Source organism: Oryza sativa, chromosome 12 (genome assembly GCF_034140825.1).
Source record: "Oryza sativa Japonica Group chromosome 12, ASM3414082v1".
NCBI classification, from domain to species: Eukaryota; Viridiplantae; Streptophyta; class Magnoliopsida; order Poales; family Poaceae; genus Oryza; species Oryza sativa.
Window position 1 is genome coordinate 9,289,917 of NC_089046.1, and position 24,865 is coordinate 9,314,781.

The following is a 24,865-nucleotide window of genomic DNA, read 5'->3' on the forward strand; positions in this document are numbered from 1 at the left end:
AGCATCTCCGTCCTGAAATATTTTGGAGTAGTTATTCCCTTCATCCCATAATATAGGGAATTTTAGAGGGATGTGACAGATCCTAGCACGTACTACGAATCTATACAGAAAACCTATCCAGAGTCATAATACTAGGACATATGTTATATCCCTCTAAAATCTCTTATATTTTGAGACGGATGAAGTATTTATTATTCTGAATTTTAATTGTTTTTCGATCGCAATGCTAGACAAAAATGGTTTGGACAGACCATGTTAAATAGGCTAATCAAACTTTCACCTTGTTGAAATTAGGCAAAACATAATCTAAGTAACTTGTCGTAAAAGCCATAGAGTGAAACAAGAAAGCTGTAGTAAGTATAACACCCATGTATGTAATGAGTGTGTCGGGCTTGCGATGACGCAATTAATAATCTCATCTCATGATGAATGACCGCGCGGAGAGTAGAGGTTGATGGAGGAGACACCGAGGTAGGCGGCGAGTAGGTCCTCGTCATCGTCCTCCTGCCTCGCCAGCGCCTCCTTCATTGCTGGCCACCACTCGGGTAAGTCACCGCTGCCACCGTCGTCGTCGTCATTGCACATTGCATTGGTCGTTGCCAGCGGTGAGGACACTACTTCTGCTAATCCCGTCGATTGACTGCCGTCGGCAGCATCGCCGGTGGTGGAGTTGCGGGCGAAACGGCCCTTCACCCTAGGCCGGCTGTCGGCGAGCGTCTTCCGGCAAGCATACTGCATGCATATGCAATCCAATAATATCCAATATTAGTATATGTGTGTAGTAGTTAGATAGAGAGGTACTTAAAAAAAAGAAAATAGCAATGCAGACAATATGGGCTTGTGGGTTTTGAGACCCTCTTAGGGTTTTCATTATCGGTAGCAAAAAGTATTGGAGGGTAGTGGTAAACAAGATAATTGGAATTATCGGAATTCTACCGTGGATAGATAATTTTTTTTTGCAAAATTTGTTAAGAAAATCACACAGACTCTATCCAACCAATTTGGCATAAAAAATAACAAAAATATATATACTCCACACACCCAATACATGATTCAAAAAATTACATTTTTTTTACCGATACACAATACAAACTCTAAATCACGATTGTTGTTATATACTTTTGTATCTAACTTTTGTTGCGAAACACAATACAAACATAAATAAGTGTGTAAAAGATAAATTAATTAGCAAGTGGGCTTTTATGCGAGATTGTGTATTATATTCTTATAAGGAAACTGAATATGTAATCCACGTACGGTGATCTTCCTTTCGAAGTTGCGGTGGTTTCGCTTGCTCCGGTACTTCTCAATGCGCTCCTGCCGCTCCTCCGCACTGTACCTTCCCACCGCCGCCGTCGCCCTCGGAAGCTCCTCCTTCGTCGGTGAGTGGTCGCTGGACGGCGGCGGTTGACGAGACGAGACTGGTAAGACGGCACCATCCATCCTGACACTATTGAATGGACGAGATGAGGAAGACGAGGAGGTGCTACTGCCACTGCCACTGCTACTGCCATTGCTACCCCAGCTGTGATACATATTTTCTAGGTTCAAGCTACCGGCCTCCTTGTAAATGTATACCCTACATATGACTCTTGAGGATCTCTCCATAGCTGCCATTATATACGATATTGGATTTCATGTATGGACGTTCGTGTAGCTAGAGCCTCCACTTGAATTGTACATGGAGCATGCAAGGAGGAATTGCTGTTTGCTGATCTTGCTCCTGCAGGGAGTCAACTCTTGGCTCTACAATGATTTGACACGACTTACTAGCTTAGTGATTGTGTTGTGCCATCGTGGATCAATTGCCAATCATGATATATGCCACCAAATCTTGAGATTCTTCTCGTGCATGCTATGTCTTTCATGTCCCATGACATCCCCCTCTCTCTCTGTTTTCTTTTTCTTGTTGAGATCGTCTCATGACATGGTGGTGGATCTCAGACTCTCAGAGCCACATACATATGGCATTATTGTTATTTGTTAACCATGCGTATGTCATGCAGAAATCAAATGTGTTTGGCACATTTCTTAAATAAGGCCCTGCTTAGTTCCCATACAAAAATTTTACGCCCTCTCACATCGAATGTTTGAACACCCACAAGAAGTATTAAATATAGGCTACAAAAATAACTAATTACATAGATTGTGACTAATTTGCGAGATTAATATTTTAAGCCTAATTGCTCCATGATTTGACAATGTGGTGTTACAGTAATATGCTAATGACAGATTAATTAGGCTTAATAAATTCATCTCGCGGTTTACTGGCTGATTCTGTAATTAGTTTTTTTATTAGTGCTCGAACACCATATACGACACCCTATATAATACCCGATGTCGATGTGACACGCCAAAACTTTACACCCCTGGATCTAAATACCCCCTAAGAAACAAGGAAAAGGGTTCGTTTTCACTGACACAATCAAGTTTAGTCACGCGTTCAAGGATTATTTTCTTTTTCCCCGAAAGATGCATATCCATCATATATACTCCTTCCATTTCAGATTATAAGTTGTTTTGGCTTTGTCAAAGTCAAACTACTTGAAGTTTGACTACGTTTGTAGATAAATATAGTATTATTTACAACACGAAGTTAGCTTCATTAAATTGATAATTGAATATATTTTCCTAATATATTTATCTTGAATTTAAAATATTACTCTTTTTTTTTATAAACTTGGTTAATTTTAAAGTAATTTAACTTTGACCAAAGTCAAAACAACTTATAATCTGAAACAGAGGGATTATCAAACAATGCATGTATTGATGTGTATAAAACTCAGACACAGAGTGAGAGCTGCCACAGACACACATAGCACAAAGCATGTGGTAGACCAACGAAGGAGGCACCAATAGCAGTATATACAAGGCTGTTTAAGATAGCAAGTATCTCATTCGACTATGTAATAAACAGCACAAGTAGAAAAAGATGTGTAGCAACACGGGCTAATAGCAACGATAGTGCAGTGAGACGATTCAGGGAGGCATAAGCAAGTTGACCACAAAAGCATACGCACCGTAGGCTGGCTGTACCCTGCTATGCCTTTATTCTGCACCTCTACATCGCATTACGCCCACCTTGCAGTTGACCACAAAAGCAACAACAGGCTCTACCACTTTGCTCCATCATGTGTACACAGGATTCTAGGTCGGATTGAGATCCTCTAATATACTGTCCTCTATGTGGGTCATTGACATATGGGTTCAACGGGCCTATATAATGGTGACTCAAAGTTAGAGGAAAACAAGTCAGAGAATCTTCTTCCATGGGTCTAATAAACCAAGTGTTTGGCTGACTCCAAGGTATTCAATATTCCTAAGTTAAGCATTAATAACAGGATACTCGGTTGCAGCGATAAATGAAAAAGAAGGAGCTCCTGCAGTTCTTTTATTTATATCTAAAATGGGAAAACAAAAACAAAAAATGCACAAGAAACCCACCAAGTATGATGAATTGATGATCATGACCCATGATGAGACAGTCCCTCCAGAGTCCACCATGACCCTATGATTAGCTTCAAAAAATTGACATCTCCCAAGATTTTAGTGGGGAAGAATGTTGTCCCCTTTTAACACTTGCAGCCGAAAATGTATAGCTCCCAACAGGTATATCCATGTTGTTTCGAGCATCTATTGGACAGAGGTTAGAATTTTGTTCTAGCCGTAGATCCAAGGTGCTGCTTTTAGTTGGAAATTGGTTGTTGGCAAAATAACTTGAAGTGACCTAGCTAGACCAACCGCATTATTCCATTCTCCTGTTATGATAATTCAGCGTTTTCTGATAAATCCTTACCGTAGCCCACTTAAGAATGCGGTATATCATGAACTCACCGACCTTCAAGTGGGCTTAGCCAACCAACAGGATGAAATCAAAGGGCACCAAGCATTAACATTGTAGAAAATGCTTGGATTGCTTGCTCTAACAGTTGTTACAGTTTTCTTTTGGAAGCAACCTGCATAGATTTTAAGATGCCCCAGGCATGCCTATTTGTAAACTAGCACTGTCAGACAGTGAAAATAGGTGGGACTATTAGGATAGTGGTGTAGTTCTCTTAGATTTTCTTTTCCTTCTAGTAAGTCAACTATAAAAACAGTTCGACCACTATAGCACGATCGGAATGCAATAATTGCTAACAGAGTAACAGTTGAAGTATGCAAAGAATTTACAGAAATGAGGAACATATAAACTAGTCATGCGCGGTTGTACAAGAATTGGAAACGAAGAGACAAAAGTTGGCTATCTGTCTAATTTACAGCAAGAAGTCTATTATGGCAGGTCACAGTTTTATGTAGGGTGAAGTTTGATTAAGATTGGGACACATGTTAGTGTAGAATAAAGTGTGTTTGATTTTTAGGCCCCCTTTGAATAACAGGAATGAAAAAACGGAAGAATAGGAAAAACATAGGATTCTCATAGGAATACAAGTGTAAAACAGAGGATTACAAAACACAGGAAAAATATAGGAATGACCGTTTGATTGAGCTGTAGGAAAAACACAGGAATTTGAGGAGAGATAAAGACTCAAACGATTCTTAACATGAGGTTCTACCTCATGCTAAATTTCCTCCAAAACTTGCATGGGAAGAGGCATTCCATAGAAATTTTTGTGATGAACAATTGACATATAAGAGTATTGGTTTTGATATTTGGAGATTATTGGTGAAGTGGTTTTGGAGATAATTGGATTTGCAGGTGATGAACAGAGACTGCTGTATTATAGGAACCGGTTAGACCTGGCAAGTGCTGCTGGTCAAACCGAAGGTGTGCGAGCGGTCAGACAGGCTAGCCCGCGGTCTGACCGGTTCACTTTTTGTCGGTTTTGGTTTCGGGTTGTTTCGTTGGATATCCGTAGGTAATTTGTGTTTATGACTTCTAGATGGATACTATGCGTATGTAATACTGTTCTTTTTTTTTGCTAACAATGAGTCAAGTTGGAGATAGCTTGTCCTTGGAATATAGTTTCTTGGTTAATTCATGTGTAGGTAATCTTGACGTCGCGGGAGAGTATTGCCGGTGATAGATCGGGAGTCAACTTGGAGATAAGGTGACGTCCAAACGGTCAGATATCATGCGGGACACTTAGGCTAAAGATTGATGTGCGTGGTTGGAAAAGATTCCATATGGCATATGATGGAGATATTGTGTACGTATGGGATGCAGAGTTGAATTTGTAAGAAGTCCAAATTTGGTACAATTGGAGTTTGTAAAGTTGGTTTCTTGTACGGGAAGGTTTCCTAGAGAGATTTGGACTTCGTGTATGAGTTTGGTTCGTAGCTTTAGGATGCCTATCTCATGTATAAATAGAGAGGGAGGGTGTGGCCTCCCGGTATCGCTTTATAGAGCACTGAGTCGAGAGAATAGTTAGGGTTTCGAGTTTAGTCGAGATTTTTGTGAGGAGTGCTTTTGTTGCACTTTGTAACACACATAGAGAAGTAATAAAGTTATCGTCTACTTTGAGAGTTTTTCGATTTGTGTTTGCTCAGGTTCGGCGGTTCAACCGGTGGGACACCGGCGGTCAGACTGACGGCGTCGCACCGATCAGACCGGCGGCAACTACAGGCGACGACAGCAGATTTCGGCTGTCAGACCGGCGGCTTCCAGGCGCAACTTCTCCGATCATACCACGTTTCATCGATTCGAGGGTAACTTTTAATTCTGCTAAAAGTTTTGGTTTTTGGATATTACAACCATTCACCCCGCCTCTGGTTGACTTAGTTATTGTTGTTCGATCCTACAGTTAGCTTTGGTAAAATGACAACATAGTAACGACGAATGATAAGACTATACAATATCTAGTGACATGCATGAAATTTTGAAAACCAATTTCCATTAGCTCCCCACATCTTTCTTTTGTCTACGCTACTGGAGAACTGATCTTTCGTCGTGGTACCCAAAATCACAAATATCTCGGTTAGATTAAAAACCGATACTAAAGATGCTTTAGTATATTACTAGTTCTAAAAGTCCAAGTCACTGAAAACATTTTTAGTCAGTACTAAACCGATTGAAATAACCATTACTAAAGGAGGGTTTTCAACTGGTGTTAAAGATCGTTACTTCACTAGAGGTATGCCAAATCGTATGGATCACCTTTTCCACATCAAATCCATTGTAACTTGCACAGTAAATCTTGCTTCTATTTATTTGTGGCTCTCATTACAATTTATATTTCCTAAGCAAATCCTGATAAGAATTGTAGTGGCTTAAAATGTAGTAATGTTCTCTTACATGAGGTACTGATACGTGCATTTAATTTGACAATTTAACCCTTTCCGAAAACTAATCTCGCAAATGAATCATGGCCAAAACTTTTTTTAAAAATGACCCTTTTGTTCAGCGCCAAAATTGTATAGCGCTGAACTTAGACACCTCAGCGCCACGTCAACTGGTGCTGAATGCTGTGCCACCGCGAATGGGAGGCTAAGTCGGCGTGCCAATGTGCATTCAACGCCGTGCTATTTGATGCTGATATATCTAAGTTCAATACCATACTTGACATTGAACAAAAGGGTCATTTTTAAATAAGTTTTGGCTGCGGTTCATTTGCGAAATTAGTTTTCGGAAAGCGTCAAATTGTCAAATTAAATGCTGATATGTGGGCTGGCTGATTCTAGGGCCCACATGTCAGATCCGTCTCCGGTGGCTTGGTGGGTAAGAACCAGGTCGCTCGCAATGATTCAGGAGCACCACGGTCTCACTTGTTGGTAGGTAGGATAGGAAAGGAGGTGCAGAGAGTGGGATCACACTGGAAGAGAGAAAAGGAGGAACTTGTAGGAACCACACACGATATGGTATTTATTTAAACTCTCCACATAATATGTAAAAACTCTGATATGTCCAACTGTGTCACAATATATAGCTGATGATTTATTCCTTCTTGGTATATAGGGCTGTAAAAGAAAACGTAGGACTTGACAGGGATAGGAGCTGTTGGCTTAAGGTCATAAATATGAGCTCAACACTAAACGAGGGATCAGATCCTTATGAGCGAAGCTCATCCATGCTTTGATTAGGCCCTAAATCCCCAACACATCTATATCTATCTATCTATTTATCTATACCTAGCTAATTAAGATAACATGATGACCATGTTTTACTCTATATATATACATAATACATGGATCTAGTCTACCTCCTAATGAAATATATAGGTTGTATGGGTACTCGGTATCTATATCATCCACACAAGTGCACCCTACCGTCCATCCCAATCTCATCCACAGCAGCGCCATGGCAAGCTTCACTACCTCCACATCAATCTCCAGGGCTACCTGCCTCGCTGTGCAAGAGTTCCACTTCCAGGAAGCATGTTCTGGTGGTCTGACAACTAAGCAGGGGGAACGAGGGCAGCACGATGACAGAGGTGGTCGTCATGGGACGAAGATGGCTGATGAGGAGTTAGGTCCCGATCTTCCGATAGGTATTGATAAACAGTTGAGTTGGGCGGAGTCGTGACACAACTCGATCCGGCTTCTGAACAAACACGCTACTGAACCCCGCAATCACAGCACCACGTCTCCTCTGGTTATCAACCGTGCCGAAACCCGGTTGACCTCACCGAGAAGGCTAATCCCTGCATGCGAATCGAAGAACACAAGCGAGAATAAGATAGATTGCAACCAAATTGCATATGAATGATTAAGCACTCGAATTTGGGGTTCCACAAACCGATCTAGCGGCGAAACTGTTCTTGACAGAATAATCTAAGCAAAACCCGACTCTAAATGGTGACGGCTACTGAATAAATATGATTAAGGATGTCCTAGGGTTGCCCTAGGGCGCACACCCCCTTGAGCTAAGCCCACGACACAATTACAAGGCCCAAAACACAAATCAGATTCGGACTGGATGAGATACGTGGCTTGTTTTGCAGTTTCCCGGCAACTTAGTAGGAATTTTGATGTGGAACCAAATCCATCAGAAAGTAGACTCCATAAGCTTTCCAACAAGTACTCATGGGCCCTGAAATTCCTTCTAGAACAGCGGCTAGGTCCGTTTGAAGTTGATGCTATCAGGAGGCCTGAATCCGAATCCAAAACGTGTATAACTTGATCTCTTGTCTTCTATGGGCCAAAAGTGACATGGTGAGGTAGAAGTAGACTTGTAGAAGGTCTTGATTTGGTACCCAATCAACTTCTTTAATCATCTATGCATTAGTTATGCTCGGTCTCTTTTCCTTCGCCCAAGCAAGTACCTCTGTAAACAAAAACACACAAAACTCATTGTTTAGCAACGTTTGTTCAAATATATAACAAGTAAATCTAATGTAGAACACATACACCTTTATTTGATTAATATATAAGGTAGTCATGGTTATATCCGAGCTAGTTGTGTCCTCATCGATGGCTGTGTCGATGGTCGATGAGATGAGCATGGCGATTGAGAGGCCAGCTAAGCAGATCGAGATGCGATGGCACCGGGTAAGATCGATCTACCCGCTATGCACCTTCGTCACTTGATCCATTTGTGCTCTGTGCCATTCTCTTGGCGGAGTCATTACGCAACGCTTCCTTTTCTCTGACTCATCTGCAACTCCACCTTGACCACAAGTTACCTGGATGCTGCCTTGAGGTGGTCATCCCTGATGGCACCAAACAAAACTGCAGCCGCCACCAAGGACGACTGCTACTTCCCACATGTGAGGTTGATGAGAGATACACCAGATGAGACCACTGCCTCGCGCCAATGGCGGTGGTTGGAAACAAAGCTGAGGGTGAGATGGGGGAGAGAGCAGGGGTAGAGGAGGAAGAAGAGAGGTTGATGTCACTAACATGTTGGTCCTAGTTATTTTTATTTAACTAGGAAGGTAGCCCGCGCATTGCACGGGAATGTATTTTAGATTGTGTTTAAAAAACTTATATAGGCGGAATATCAACCGGATGACACCTGCCATGTTTCAAAAGTATTGTTACTCCGTAATTTTTCTTCATCGGTATTGCTTAGATAATTTTTCCAAGCTATTTGTTAGCTTCAAAATATATAATATTTAATTCATCGGTATAAACAATTATGTATGATACGCATGAACACATGCCATGTTTCAAAAGTATTTATTTAGTTTGTTTGGAAAATGTGCCTAACAAATTAAGCGTAAATTAAAAGTAAAATGGTTTGTCTTGTTTAATTGAATGTTTAGTGGCCTTTTTTAAGAAAATCCTAAAGAACTACTATTATTAGTAAATGTGGTTTATTTGTGTCATCAAGTTAGTCCTCTTTTTAGTTGGTTCAATATGCAAGTTGTTACATGCTTACATATAAATTAATGAAAACATATCATAGATCATCACTTCCTTTTAATTTGTGTAATCTATAGTGTGGTTTCTAAAAGAAAATATAGTCGACATGAGTCTATAAATTTAAATATAATAGTAACAAATATAACCAACTGTATAGTCTGGCTTAATATGCAAACAAACTCATAATACTATGGTATTGGATAGATGCAAGATGTGACATCCCGGCCTAGCGCTTAATAGGATTAATAGAATACTCATATCAACAAGTTGCAACTTCTTTTCTAGAAGCCGATCTCGAAAGAACTCTGAGGTTAAGCGTGCTTTGCCTGGAGCAATTTTGAGATGGGTGTCATAATTTCTATGGCCTATAAAAGCTGCCAAATATAAGCGGGCCTGGCCTGGGAGAGGCGGGATGTTACAAAATGGTATCAGAGTCGACTCTCGCGGTTTCACAGGCGCGTGTGTCGCAGTTGCGCAGTGTCACGCCCGAAAATTCACTAGTAATTTCTGAACTAATTTGTGCATAAAAATCCTCGTCCAGGAATCAGCCGAGATACACAAAATGACAATTTAATATACAAATCCATCATAAAAATAACGGTACATACTTACAAAAGAAAAGAAAACAGCAGCGGAAATAACGGTTTAGCGATGGCTTCAGCTCTACTCCCACAGGCAGCTCAACTGGGGTATAAGCCAAACGTCTTCTCCTTCTGGATCCTTTTACTTCAACTAAGGTTGATTGATTATTGCAAGAATGAGCATATGACATACTTAACAAGCCACACAGCAAATATGCAAGTGCACAAGGATACCAAAGGATGGCATAATATAGGCTCATTTGCAAAAGCAGCATTTAGCAAACATTTAAGAGTAATAAAACAGTAGAGTACTTTAATCATTAATTTTAATAAACACTGAACAACACGCCCATGCTGCTCAGGCCCAACCATACCTAAACAACCAACCCTGGCTATACAGATCTAACTCCAAACCAGGAGCTAAGCAAATTATTACCAATTATAGCATCAATAATTATTGTGAGAGGTGTGACTAATCACGAAAAATATTGCTTAACTCGCCCATAACCGCGGGCACGGCTATTCGAATAGTTTTACTCTGGCTAGAGGTGTACCACTGTACCCACAAGACACAGCCTCAACATCATGTCTACCATGCGTCGCGATACTGGAAAGTACCCGAATAGAGGCTGTGACAATACCCCCTGCACAACACAACTCACCACAGTGCACCATTCCTGGATCATAATCACCCCCTCTATAAATATAACCAGAGGCATGGACTACCCAGCGACCCCCACGGACTTCTCGCCGCTTCTCAGTCTGGCACCCCGTAATGAACCATGCTATACAAAAGGTAAAGCCGTTGCCCACGCTGGCTTGTGGTTGGCACGGTTAATGTTTCACAACAGTAGCTCGTGAACCGGTCCTTAATTGTCATGAGCACGACCTTCAAAACCATGTGCTCACAACCCACCATTGTCAAGTTTTAGTTATCAATTAATTATCATAACACGATTAACCATCGTGAGCTACCATTAAATATAACCATAATTAATAATATAGTATGATTCATCCCTTTAATGAGCTATTGTTTCTAAGCATGGCTAAGCAACTATAAATAACATCTAGCTGAACCAATCCAATATATAAGGTCCATGCTAGTCAAATTATAACCCATAGGAAAATAAAGTCATATTCGGCCATTAATTAATCGGGAAAGGCTCACCTCCCGATGACATTCGAAAATAATGCATAAGTTGAAATAAAACATTAGCTTTAAACGGGTTCAACATGCTCAAAGGGTTGTTTGAGATCTGTGTGACTTGCCTTGATCTTCCGCAAACACTTCTGAACCTTCCTCAACGAAAACGCTCTCCTCGGAACATCGGAAACTAAAGCGAAAGAACAAAATCAACAAAATAGTACAAAAACAAGCAAAAACAGTACATGTGGATATTTTTAACATGTAGATCTTGATTTTAGATGAATTTAGCAACTTGAACCACTCGAATCCGAGTTACGATGATTTAGTTATGAATTTCGGAAGTTTAATCGATTTTCATCTAATAGAGAAAACTAAGGAAAAGGGATTAATGACGTCATCGCTGACGTCATCGCCGGCAACGGCGGCGGCTAGAGCAAGGCGGCGGCGGCCCTACGGGCGATGGGGGAGCTCGGGAGTTGGAGCAAACGAAAGAGGACGACTAGGGGATGCTATTTATAGGCTTGGATTGAAGAGACCGGACTCGAACCGAGAGGAATTGAGCCGGAAAAACCGAGGGTTAGTTGGAGAGATAAACTTGAAAACGAATTCGATTCCGCGTTGATTTCTTCGGGATAAAGTCCGACTCTTGGGGGAAAGGATAGAGGAGGATAAGAGGAATATTTCCCCTCAACTAATTTTTCAAACGGAGCACGGGATGCGGCCGATTTGGTGGAGGAAGCGGCGTCGGCTAGAGCACAGGACGGCAGCTCGGGCTTCTGTCCAAGCTTGAAGATGAACAGTACACGGGGAGGCAAACTAGACTTTCGTCTTGAGCTGGCTGAAAAACAAAGGAAAGAAAGAAAGAAAAGAGGGAGCTCGGCTGGGCCGACTTGGGCTGCACAGCACTCGCGCGAGGGAGAGAGATGTTGGGCTGAAATCAGCCCAACGGCTTAGGAGAGGATTTAAAAACTTTTTCTAATTAAAATAATCACTGAAATGATCTTTGAATTGTTAAAAATACTTCCAATGCTCAAATAGTTTCAAGAAAAATCTTGAAAATACTTGGACACTCAAAGTAATTAAAAAAATTATAATCAGACCATTCAATGAATAATTTAATATGTGGATAATTACTGAAATGTTCTTTGTATGATTAAAATTAGGAATTGAGCTCCGAAAAATCTGAGAAAATTCCAGAGAGTATAATTAACCATGGAGAATTTAATAAAAATTAAATCCATCCATGCTTTATATTTAGGAAATTTTATTTCCCACATTTAACTTCACTTGTAAATTAATGAACATTTAATATAAATTCTAATAATAATTTATTAAATAATTTATAAATCCTGAAACGAAAATCAGGATGTGACACGCAGGCATGGTGTGCATGGCTGGTGTGGACCCGGAGTGGTCACACAGCATGGCACATGCGCTGGCACTAGACACATGGACGTGGCCAAGAGGGGACGTTCCTGGCCTGGGGTTGATCGACGGGGGCGTCGATCTCTCTTAATGGGGTGAGGATATGACATCCCGGCCTAAGGCTTAATAGGATTAATAGAATACTCATATCAATAAGTTGCAACTTCTTTTCCGGAAGCCGATCTCGAAAGAACTATGAGGTTAAGTGTGCTTGGCCTGGAGCAATTTCGAGATGGGTTACCGACAAGGAAATTCTTCCCGAGTGCACAAGAATGAGGATAAAGTGTGCAAAAAAGACTTGTGTTGGTCTGTGAGGGCAGTCTATGGCCTATAAAAGCATTCTTCCCGAGTGCACAAGAGTGAGGACAAAGTGTGCAAAAAAGACTTGTGTTGGTCTGTGAGGGCAGTCTATGGCCTATAAAAGCTACCAGGTGTAAGCGGGTCCGGCCTCTCCTCTTCCCGAGTGCACAAGAGTGAGGACAAAGTGTGCAAAAAAGACTTCGCGAGTGCACAATAGTGAGGACAAAGTGTGCAAAAAAGACTTGTGTTGGTCTGTGAGGGCAGTCTATGGCCTATAAAAGCTACCAGGTGTAAGCGGGTCCGGCCTGGGAGAGGCGAGACGTTACACAAGAACACCATTATTTGATTTTCTCCAAATAGTTCAATGCAGCTTAAAAAATATGCATGTTTTAATATTATTGATTATTTTTCGGTAAAAAAAAAGGGATAGGTAGAGGAGAGAGTGGAGAGTTCAAGCTGAGACGAGAGGGGACGGGTAGTGTTGTTGTGCACATGTGGGGGGATGGCGAAATGGATGGGGTGTTTTTTTGCTAAATGATTAAAGTGAAAACCGATGATTTTTTTGTCAAAATTTCTAATATCCTTTTTTTTCTAAATTTTAAGATGTAGCACATGGCAGCTTAAGATTTTATCTAAAGTTATATCTATTGGTAAAAATAATGGATCCACTTATTAAGTCAAAACGATGGTCGGATGTCTTTTCTAACCGTTTCTAAGATTTTATTTTTAATTAAGACGTAACACGTGACACCTACAGAGGATGTACAATGATTTGAGGTGATATAATACTTATTGTCATTTTTTATTTATAATACTCTATATTTTTTCTATTTGGTTACCATGCAAAGGATAGGTGTGTATGCTCAAATGGTTTTTTTTTTATACAGTAAAGTATGAGTAATGTGGATCTTGAATTATTTATTTAATTAGAAATAAAATAAAAATTCAAATAAAATAGAAATTATATATAACATAAGAATCATAATTATTTTGCTTTGTAATTATTGATCTTTTTATATCATGTTGTTAATTAGTTAGAAATTATAAGACGGAGTTGAGTGAGAGAGAAGAGAATAAGAGAAAGTCGAAGGGGACAAAGTACACACACATAGAATTCTATTTTTTTTTACATTTGTAGTGTTTTCAGGTATTCTTACTTTATTTACTAAAAATAGTATAAAAGTTTTATTGATTGATTAAGATCTATCTTTTTTACTCGTCTTTTCCTATATAGGAGGAACACTATAGATTAACTAATGTTATTTTGGATTTATTATAATATCAAAATGGGAGTTGTAATTTTTTGGAACAATACTCAGTACTTTTGTCATTACTGGTCTAATTGAATTATTGTGAACTTATATACGATGACGAAATATATATCATTATTTTTCATAATTTTATAGTTGCTTGAATGGCACACAAAAGCCAGAAAATATAGCCCCAAATATGGGTCTTTAAATGTATAATAATCAAAATACATAAGCAAAAGTATTACTAATTTGATTTAGGGAACCTATGATTTAGATGTTATAGTTGCTAATTTCTTTAGCATAACTCTTGCTTTCTAACTAATATATTTTGGGAACATTACTCATAATTATGCTTATTTTACCTTTATGACTGTAGGTATAATTTAATTATTATGAAGTTATGCAGAATGATGGATTCTATTATATTATTATTATTTCATATTTCTTATAATTGCTTGAATGGCACGCAAAAGTCTGAAAATATAATCCAAAATAACATTTTTTTCTCAAAGTTGAATTATAGTGAAAATTTGGTCTTTTAGCCGTAAATTTAGTCATAAAAAATTTTGAAGATATATCTGGATCAAAAATTAGTTGTATATATTTAGATGTTATAGTTGTTGAATTGTTTAACACCAAACTTTTGCTTTTCTAACTAATAAAGTATGAATAGGAGAAGAAATACGTGCATAAATATGAAGAGATTGAGAGAAGAAGGGGTGGAAGTACATTACAAAAGTACAAACTTACTACCTCTAGAAAGAAAATGTACGTACGTACTACTGTATGTCTGTCTGTATGTGTAGGCCCAGGTGGACCCTGGTTTGGGGTTAGAGTGGTTTTTTTCTTTCGATAAATCTAATGGTGGTAAATAATGGATCTATCTAATTTAATGAAAATCAATGGCTAGATGTTTTGTTTATTTCTTAGAACTTTTAGAATTTTCTGTAATTTAGGATGCTACGTGGCGGCTTAGGAGCATTTGAAGGAAGTTTAATGAATTTTTAGTATATAATAGAAGATATATTATATATTAAAAGTCTACTCCTAAGAACGCTCCTAAGCTGCCACGTGTCATCCTACAAACGCTCATAGGCCGTTACGTGGCATTCTACAATCCCATCGTCGATTTTCATTTAAACTGTTGCACCCATTAGATTATATCTATTTTAAAAGTTCATCATCGATATTTATTTAAATTGATGGACCTGTTATTTTAGAACGTAAGATTATATCGATTTTACAAAGTTATTTTTAATAAGATAACCGATGTTATCATCACAGGTTACATATTGTGTTAGAAAGATTATATATATAATTAAAATTATGCTCATCATATACTACATTAAAATCCATAAACTTTAGACTACATTAAAATTACTCATCAGATTATACATGTCACATTATGCCTGTTACAAAGATCTCATACAATTGACAGCTCATGCCATCGTCATATTTCAAATATGTTATTTGGTTGCCCATAAAATATGATACCCTTGAAAAGATTTTTTTATTTACAGTAGCATCGCTAAAACTCTATGGAAAAACAGATCTAATCATTAATCATTTATGGTAACAAATTATGGTGTGCATCTTTTGACTACCTTAATTAGGAAAGAAAAGAAGAGATTGATGGGGAGGAATTTGTACGTACATACACATGTGGGTCTGGCCAGGAGGAAAAAATGAAGGGGATTAAGTTTTGATCTAATGGTTAATAGTATCGAGTCCACCGTTTTAAATGAAAATTGACGGGTAGATGTTTTTCTTTTTTCATATTTTTCTGTAAATTATTAAAGCGTCACGTGGTGGATTAGGAGCGTTTGTAGGGTACCACATGGTGGTTTAGGAGCGTTTGTAGGAAGTTTAATAGACTTTTAGTATATAATAGATATATAGATTTTGCCTTAATGCCATGTAAGCGGTACTTAAGATAAAACCACCATGAAAACCGCTCGGGGTTTTGACAGTGGAGAGAATTATCTTTGTATCTGGTTTTGTGGTCGATACAGGTTATAGACTTTCTCCCTTGGTCAAACAAAATATAGACTCTTTCCTTATTGAAAAGGAATGCTTTGTATTACCCACATTATCACTTGCATTTTCTCCAATTATATCATAATAACCATTTAACTTAAACAAAACCATATCATTTCATAGCCATTTATTTTAACTTATATCCATACTTTAGAATCACCCATAGATACAACTCCAGTAACCAGGAGCACATTATATACAAATACTATCGGTATCCCCAAGGTATACCTAGGTTTACTGCACAACAACTCTAGTTGGCCAAGCTAAAAATGCTAAAACAAGTATCTCTCCCTTCTGCATAGTATAAAATGCATGCTCAGGTTATTGCTCGGAAGTATTTGGTTCAAGGTGTGCCCCAACCTACTTTTACATCCACATTGTAACATTGTTACTCAATGGGAAGTCTTGGGCCCATCGATGCCACAGGTGTAATTAGCTATCCTGTGAAAAGGTGTATTGGATCATGCTTGAAGAATGATGACTATAAGAACTTATTGTAACTAGGTCAATCCGAAACACTTTATTAGGACAATTATAGAATACTGGATCTGCCACTATATTTTCTATTAATTTAGAATTTGATACAAAATTAGTTAACGGTAATTATGCATACAACTTGCATTGTTTCTTTGATGTTCCATTTGGGATGCAACCATCAACTTCCTCTGTTGTTACTTAGAATTCCAACTATAAATTCTTGCGAAAATGCTAGTGATTGTATGACATGCCTTCAATATGGCCAATGCTTTCTTGTAAAAAAATGTATATGGCCAATGCTCCAAATTTAGTATGACCTTACTATGGAAGGTAATGTAAACTAAACTTAGGTTAATTTCATCCTCAACCACACATTCAAGATCTTGCACATGCACAAAAGGAACACCACGCAAAGATGACTTCTCATTATATTGAAAAACTATCCTTTTTATTCAGTAACTAATGATCTTCGATTGTTCTATTAAAAAAATATTGGTCCTTGGCCATTTCCTAATCTGAGTTGCATAAAACTACATATGTTCCCATGGTCTTCCATTGAGAGAAAATGGCAGATGATGGTTTCAAATATCATGAGGTTAGTTCGTTTCCAGTTGCCATTTTTTTCTTGTGATACATCTTGTGTGTTACAATTGATATCGATCTTGTATTATGCTGAATAAGAGAATTTTGAAAAACACCATCACCATTTTATTTTGTTTTTATCAAGGGATGTGAGATTCAAATTTTATGTTGGTTGTAGGAATATGTTACAAATAAACGAGGGATGAAGCTCTTTGCATGCCAATGGAGTCCTTTAGACCATGAACCGAAAGCTCTAATCTTCCTATGCCATGGTAACATTATCTATTGATACTCTTATACATTTGAACTTCAAATACAATTATTCCAACATATAAGCAATTTGTTTCCTTACACCATCTAATTTAATTACAATTTCATATCTTTCAATGTTTAGGATATGCCATGGAATGCAGCATTTCAATGAGAGGTAAATCACACAATGTTGTTAAACAACTTTAAATAAACAATCCACAAGAGTATGCCTATATGTCATGTTGAAAAATAATAATACCATGTCGTACTTGTTTAGCATTCAGTTTCTTTTAGCTACTTGAAAACACCATTTTAATGACAATATGTTGATGATTTGCTACTCTCAGGAACAGGTGTTCGGTTGGCAAAGGCTGGATTTACAGTGCACGGATTGGACTATCAGGGCCATGGGAAGTCCGAAGGACTTCAAGGCTATATCAATAGTTTTGATGATGTTGTTGTTGATTGCTCGAACTACTTTGCAAGTGTTTGTGGTATGTTCAGCATAATTTAATCAACTAGCTAGCTAGCTCATTATTTGATTTAGGAAACAAATAATTTTGCTATCCTGATGAAGTTTCATAAAGTTTGTAAAACTAGACATAACTAAACTTAAAAACAATGCACTATTTAACCATAAGCTATCAAAACCTTGCACTTTTTGTCAACCTCGGCTTAGATGCGGAATCATTTTCGGTGGTTCTCTCACTTATATGGTGATGGTGTCCAAGGTTGAAATTGTTTTTGAATTTTAAAATTTTGAAATGACTTCACAATTGCACATTGTGTCATTGTAAAAAAAATTAATTAGTCCTTGAGTGTATCGTTGTAAAAAAATTAATTAGTCCTTGAGTGCATCATTGTTTAGTCTCTATCACTCTGCGGTCATCCTGTAAGGCATAAAAAAGATCTATTACAATTTGTGTGCGCAAAAAAATGATATGGTTCTTTGTTCATGTAAATTGTAGAATTACAAGAGAACACTAAGTACTCCATCCATATCATATTGTGTTGTTTTGATTTTTTTTCTTAGTCAAATTTATTTAACTTTGTCCAAATTTGTGGGAAATTGTAGTAATATCTACAATACCAAATTAGTTTCATCAGAACTAACATTTAATATATTTTGAATATGTTTATGTTGGAATGGTTGATATATTTCTTTATAAACTTGGTCAAACTTAACAAAGTTTGATTAAGAAAAAAGTCAAAACGACTTATAATAAAAAATGGAGAGAGTATTTGATTTCTCAAATGCTTGGTCACTCAAAATATGTATTTTGAGAAAGAAAATCAACCATGCTACAATGCTCATGTATATTTTAATTAATGTATTTATAAAAGTGGATTTAATTAAATTTAGACATATGTTGTTTCAAAAAAAATGTAAACATATATATATAAATTAGCAACAAAATGTTATCTCAAATTACTTGTCAGTTGTCACTGCCAAATAGTATATATATTGAATAAAATTTTACTTGGTATCACCATATTTTGTTTCTTTTTTGTAACCACATGCTTTAACCACGTACACATAATATATTTGGTTCAAATATATATGAGTCACTGAAAACTATAAGCAATTCCATTATTATCCTCTATGATTTTTTGCCTCCTTTTCCAGAACGATGCTCCCATGTAAGATTGTTTTTTATGATATATCTTTAGAATTATCTAACAATTACAATTGCCCTTTAGCAGAAAAAAAACCCTAACATTTCTTTGTTCCTACTTTTAGTACTTGTAAAATGTACTCCATGTTTCCATATTTTTACTTCTTGAGGCCATTGGCATATTGCAATAATGAAGATGGTCCCTTAATTGTGCATTTGTGAAGCGTAAACACTTGCATATGACCTTTATAGAAATTGTTGTCTATATTAGTATATGTGATTGGTGGATGTTTACAAAGATTTCTATTGTAAATATTTCTATGTGTACACCTTATTCTAGAAAGAGGAGAGTGCAAAGGAAAAAAGAAGTTCCTTCTTGGTGAGTCAATGGGAGGCGCTATTGTGCTGATGCTACATAGGAAGGAACCTACAAATTGGGATGGGGCTATTTTGGTTGCCCCCATGTGCAAGGTTAAATGCTAAAGATTTCTTTTAATTATTCATATTTTGAAGATATATTTCACAGCTTGATATGTTCCCAAGAATTGACTGTTGGAAATATGTATTAGTACACGATATTAAGTTGATCATTATGTAATATAATTGTTGATGTTAACTTCGATTCAGATTGTAGAAGATATGAAGCCTCGTCCCATTGTGATAACAATCCTAAGCAAGCTTAGCAACGTGATACCTACATGGAAAATTATTCCTACTGAAGATGTCATTGATAAGGCAATTAAAAGCGAGGAGTGGCGTCAAGAGGTATAGGAAAAATACATGAAAGGTGTATTCAACTAATGAAAGATGGAACATAATGGAGACACCTTTTCTCTATGATAAGGAATCACCTGAACTGTATGCATATTTATTTTTTGTGTTTTCAGTAATTTTGTTATGTCTTTCAGGTAAGAAACAATCCATATTGCTATAAAGGAAGGCCTAGGTTAAAGACTGGTTATGAACTTTTTATGGCAAGCTTGGATATTGAAAGCACTCTTGACAAGGTACGGTGTGGTTCTACAATATATTGGTTCATGTTGATTTATCAGAATACCTAGGAACCATCCCATTAACTAAATTCAATTATATTCCTACATGTACACGTCCTGGATGAGTTACAATTTGGTCTGGTTTGCGTATAGTAGATTGTTGATACTGCTTGAAAGTCACCAATCACCATGAGCAAAATTCTTTTAGTAGGACATGAGTTTGTGAAAATAGCTTTGTCAGGTCCGTAAAAATATTGTTTTGAGTGTGTTTATTTGACATGAGTATGCCTAACATATAAGTCCGTACTTTCAAGTGTCAAAAGTACTTTTCAATAAAATATCTACAATATACAACAATGTATGCAGGTTACACTACCATTCATCATTGTCCATGGTGGTGATGATGCCGTCACAGATCCATCAGTAAGTGAAGAACTGTATACATCAGCTCAGAGCAAGGACAAAACACTGAAACTGTACCCAGGGATGTGTCACGCCCTGACATCTGGTGAGCCCGCAAGCAACATTGACATTGTATTTTTGGACATCATTAAGTGGCTTGATGAGAGGGTATCAGTTTCATAATATGAGATCAGTTAACAATTGTAACCATTTGGTACATATATAGTCTCAGCAGATTGATGTAGTGTGAGGCCTCACTTAGATGACGGAAATTGGATACAACTTCATTTTCATTATGTCAATTGACGCATAATTGTTCCAATGTCATTCAAATAATTTCAGCCATTAGATGCAAATGTAAGGTCTAGATTGCTTTATTCTCAAGTCGAGTGTGGATAGAGGTAGTAAAGTGACACCCTAGGTGAGGGTGGTAGTGGGTAGCAAAAATAGCAATTTAATATGATGGAGCTACAATATATAAAACATTGTCCCCGCGTTTAAGAAAGATTAACCCCTAGTACTAAAAACTTCACATATATGTAGATTTTATACAGGAAAAGGTCTACTTTTCACCCTCTAGTGTTGCTAAAGTATAGATTTCATTATTCAACTCCAAAAATGGGTTAGAAACACTTATCAAGTATCCAACCCAGATAGAAATTAAACAGCCCAAGAATGGTTTGAGGTGGTTTTGCACTGACGTAGCATGCATGCATGTATATTTTTCTAGTAAAAAAAATTAAGAATAAAATAACCATCATTCTTCTTCCTCCATTACTCCAATCCTCCTGCAGTGCATGGTCACTGATTCCCCACCGCCCGATGATTTTCATAGCCCCACCTCCAGTTACACCACCGTCGTAGCGCCATGGTCTCCAATAGATGGTTCAACACCTCAATCCTTGACTCTTCCTCCATCTTGAGTATGTGAACTCTAAGGGCCTCGAGTTCTAGGAATCAGACTATCGAAGTCCACCACCACCTTGCCAATTGTACCAATCTTTAGAGTGCAATTATAAAGATGAGTTGACATTACAAGTGGCAAATTTTATCATTGATCAGATCTCTTGTAGGTTTCCCAGTCTACTATAAAATGATCTGCATGCCATATAATTTTGTGCCTTTTTCAGATCAAGTAAAAATCAATCGAAGGCATGGAAATTATTAATTTATTGGTCTAGATAATAATGGGTTAGTTATTCTTGTTTCCAAACACAAAATCCAAGTTGACCACTCCTATTTGTATCATGGTTAGCCTTTTTTTTTGTTAAAGGAAGCTTTTAATGAAATCGTCTTATTTCAAGATAATACAACCATCCTGAAATCAGTCCTGGCGTAGCAAGGTTGCACACAGCCTGCGTAATATTTTATAAACAAAACATATACGCTAATGACTATCACTTTTTAGACTAGATTACTTTTTATAATCAAAACTCCCTGATCACTTGGTCCAAATGTTAATAATTAGCCACAACAACCAAATCCTATTAACTCAGCTTTTGGAGAATAGACCGTAAATGGAGCCAGCTAATCACAACTAAATAAATAACCTGCAAAGGAGACGAGACTTTCTTCTTTAAAAAAATCACATTGTTCCTGCTTAGCCATAAAGACCAACTGGTAGTAGCAACCGTCCCCAAGAGGACTAAAGGATTAAAATCATTATTAACTCTCCCCATATCCAACCATCGAACAAGTGTGACACAGTATGCAGTTACAAGATCTGAAGCTACATGTTTAATCGGCGATACAACATGAGCAAAACTACATTGAAAAAACACTGGTGGAGAAACCATCTTTGGTTGGTCACCCAAAATCCACAATAGTCTCGGTTCCACTAAAAACCGGGACTAAAAATGATCTTTAGTCCCGGTTGGTGGCTACAGCGGGCATATTTGATCTTTAGTCCCGGTTGGTGTTACCAACCGGGACTAAAAATGATCTTTAGTCCCGGTTCTAAATCTGTCAGGCCTTGTCAGGCCCCCCGAGATCTTTAGTCCCGGTTGGTGTTACCAACCAGGAAAAAAGATCAACATAAGCTTTACTCCCGGTTGGAGTTACCAACCGGGACTAAAGATGTATTTTTAGTCCGGAGTAAAGATTCCCATGCTATCCCTGCCTTTAAGTCCCCTTTTTTTTCTCTCCTCTTTAAGTCTCTCGGTATCCGCCTCCAGCGCCTCCTCGATATCCCCTTCCTCCCCAGGCCCTTCCCCTTCCTCCTTCCCCTCTCTGCTCCCCCTTTCTATCCCCGCCTCCTCCTCCTTCTTCCCCTCTCTACTGCGGCCGGGCGGCGGCGACGGAGCGAGGTGGCGGCGACGGAGCGAGGCGACTGCGCGGCGGCGGCTGGTGGGGCCGCGGCTGTGCGGCGGCGGTGGAGCGAGGCGGCCGCGCGGCGGCGGCGGAGCGAGGCGGCCGCGCGGCAGGCGGCCGTGCGGCGGCAGCGGAGCGAGGCGGCCGTGGGCGGCGGTAGGTGGGGCCGCGGCCGTGCGGCGGCCGCGCGGCAGGCGGCCGATGGGGACGCGGCCGGTGGCCGGCGACAGCGGCAGTCAACATTGTTTTTTTATTTGTGATTCACTGTGATGTACTTTTGTATGGACAATATTGTGATTCATTGTACATTTGTATGGATCTGTGATGTATAAGATTTGTGATGTTACTTTGGTTTGGGATTTGATTTGGGTATTTGGGGTTTGATTTGGGATATGTATCCCACTTGATTCGAGAGAAAATAAAAAAGAAAAAAAAAGAAAAGGACCATCTCACCGCCGCTACCTCTCTTTGGTCTCGGTTGGTGTTACCAACCGGGACTAAAGATCCCTTTTCTTTAGTCCCGGTTGGTAACACCATCTTTAGTCCCGGGTATTTGAACCTGGACTAAAGATAACGATCTTTAGTCCCGGATTGGTAGTCCCGGTTTGAAAACCGGGACTACAGGGGGGTTACGAACCGGGACTAAAAAGCACTTCTCCACCAGTGAAAGATATTCTTAGTTGTCTGATTTATATGATAAAACCAGCTTTTTCCTGCATCCTTGCAAATTACGTTCCGCTAAGTTGTCCTTCGTTTACGCTACACCCTGGTGTAATTACAAAAGTAAAAAATCTTAACTTTGAGGGCTGCCTTGAACTTCCACAGAGATTTGTTAATGTTTTGTGATATCAATACGAATCAAAGTAAGACACATTCCCTTGTTGCATGGGACAAATAATGCAAACCTAAGAATAAGGGAGGTCTAATTATCAATTTGGAGACACGGAACATGTGCCCATTGATGAAACATTTCGATAAGTTTTTAAACAAGAGGAGTCTACTATGGGTGCAACTGATCTGAAATAAATACTACGTAACCTCTGACATGCCTCCTCAAGCACAACGGATTAGTGGAAATTATGGCTACACAAACCGTTGAAGATAGTTCTAGACCTTGACCAAGACGAACTCGCGTAGGTAATTTATTGAAACTCTTGAATTCAGAATATGGGAATGTAGCTCTGGGTTGGGGGAGTACTCATTTTAGGGGGGGGTCGCAATGGCTTTATACGTGGTATTCCTATCTATTATTTTTGAAATTTATAGTTCTTCCATTTCAGAAATGCTCATTTTGGTGGAAAGACGGCTTTGTTCTACAAGGACCTATGGTATACCTCCACTCTAGGCATAGAATTTCCAACCTTTTCTCATATGCACAAAAAGAGGACATCTCATTCGAATCCTTCATGCAACATCAAGAGATAACCTCAAACTTTCACTTCCCTATCTCCACACAAGCTCTACGAGAACTGCAAGAACTCAATGAACTAATGGCCACAATACAAGTGAGTACTCTAGAAGATACATGGACTTATATTTGGGGCACAAATCTGTATCAATCCAAGAAGGTGAATTCTCTTTTCTTTGCACCGATACATCCATCTCCTTCTCTAACAGTGATTTGGAAGAGCAAATGTACAATAAAGATCAAAGTCTCTTTTTGGCTGCTTTTAGTGGACCATTTAAACATTAGAGGCATGATGCAAAGGAAGCCTTAAACCTGCAAACTGGAGTTAAATTTCCTGTATGTGATTCCCATGTTTTGGAAGATGTAACATGTTTTAGGAGTTCTCTCCCGCTCAATTCATGATGGGTGTGCTATTAGGATCATTCTTTTATTTCCATATTCACTAAATTGTTCACCTTAACTTATGTTCTACTACTCATTTTTCCTCTTCTTTCGTTGAGGAAAATGCAACAGGATAACTGCTCACGTTGATTTCATTATCAACTGTACTAGGTGGTTTGGAAAGATAATGCTCTTCTAGTGAATACTATCCTGAACAAAACTGCATCTTCCGTGCGATCAAAAGAATGTCAATGAACTCATTTATCTGGCGTACTCATTCATTAGAGTAACATCTAGATACTAAGGAGAGATTGAAATACTTGATCAATCTCATCAAGTCAATAAACAGAGCGTATTTGACTTAACGGTAGCTCAGAGCTTTCTTGTTCCAGCATAATTTTGACTTTTGTTGCATATGTCAGAGATATTCTAGATTCGGCAAACTTCTAGTTCACGGTGCCA

The 24,865-nt window shown here is 38.4% G+C and overlaps 1 protein-coding gene and 1 non-coding gene across 4 annotated transcripts; one reads left to right on the top strand and one right to left on the bottom strand.

Moving 5' to 3' along the window:
• Window positions 1-259: 259 nt before the first annotated feature.
• Window positions 260-1,581, bottom strand: LOC107275598 (uncharacterized). Its single transcript, XR_010738631.1, has 2 exons — window positions 1,258-1,581; window positions 260-732 (listed from the first exon to the last, which is right to left on the bottom strand). It is a non-coding gene; the product is annotated as an uncharacterized protein (transcript).
• A 15,204-nt stretch (window positions 1,582-16,785) lies between these two features.
• On the top strand, window positions 16,786-24,444 carry LOC4351922 (caffeoylshikimate esterase). Of its 3 annotated transcripts, none has more exons than XM_066306008.1 (9): window positions 16,885-17,055; window positions 17,221-17,314; window positions 17,437-17,469; window positions 17,642-17,788; window positions 19,251-19,381; window positions 19,538-19,675; window positions 19,819-19,917; window positions 20,269-20,410; window positions 23,895-24,444. In XM_066306008.1, exons 1-9 carry the CDS (start codon window positions 17,026-17,028, stop codon window positions 23,957-23,959), a joined length of 879 nt encoding a protein of 292 aa, XP_066162105.1. In that variant the 5' UTR covers window positions 16,885-17,025; the 3' UTR covers window positions 23,960-24,444. The 3 variants fall into 3 exon arrangements, with proteins under 3 accessions (XP_015619542.1, XP_066162105.1, XP_066162106.1); XM_066306009.1 differs by lacking the exon at window positions 23,895-24,444 and adding an exon at window positions 21,099-21,398; XM_015764056.2 differs by lacking the exon at window positions 23,895-24,444 and having other exon boundaries at window positions 16,786-17,055; window positions 20,269-20,631.
• Window positions 24,445-24,865: the final 421 nt, after the last annotated feature.

What these genes read in the sequence shown, in the direction of transcription:
- LOC4351922 (XM_015764056.2), top strand. Translation starts at nt 17,026, where the DNA reads ATGGCAGATGATGGTTTCAAATATCATGAG. An exon ending in ATGCAGCATTTCAATGAGAG is followed by an intron (nt 17,470 to 17,641) that starts GTAAATCACACA and finishes TGCTACTCTCAG; the next exon opens with GAACAGGTGTTCGGTTGGCA. An exon ending in TTGAAAGCACTCTTGACAAG is followed by an intron (nt 19,918 to 20,268) that starts GTACGGTGTGGT and finishes CAATGTATGCAG; the next exon opens with GTTACACTACCATTCATCAT.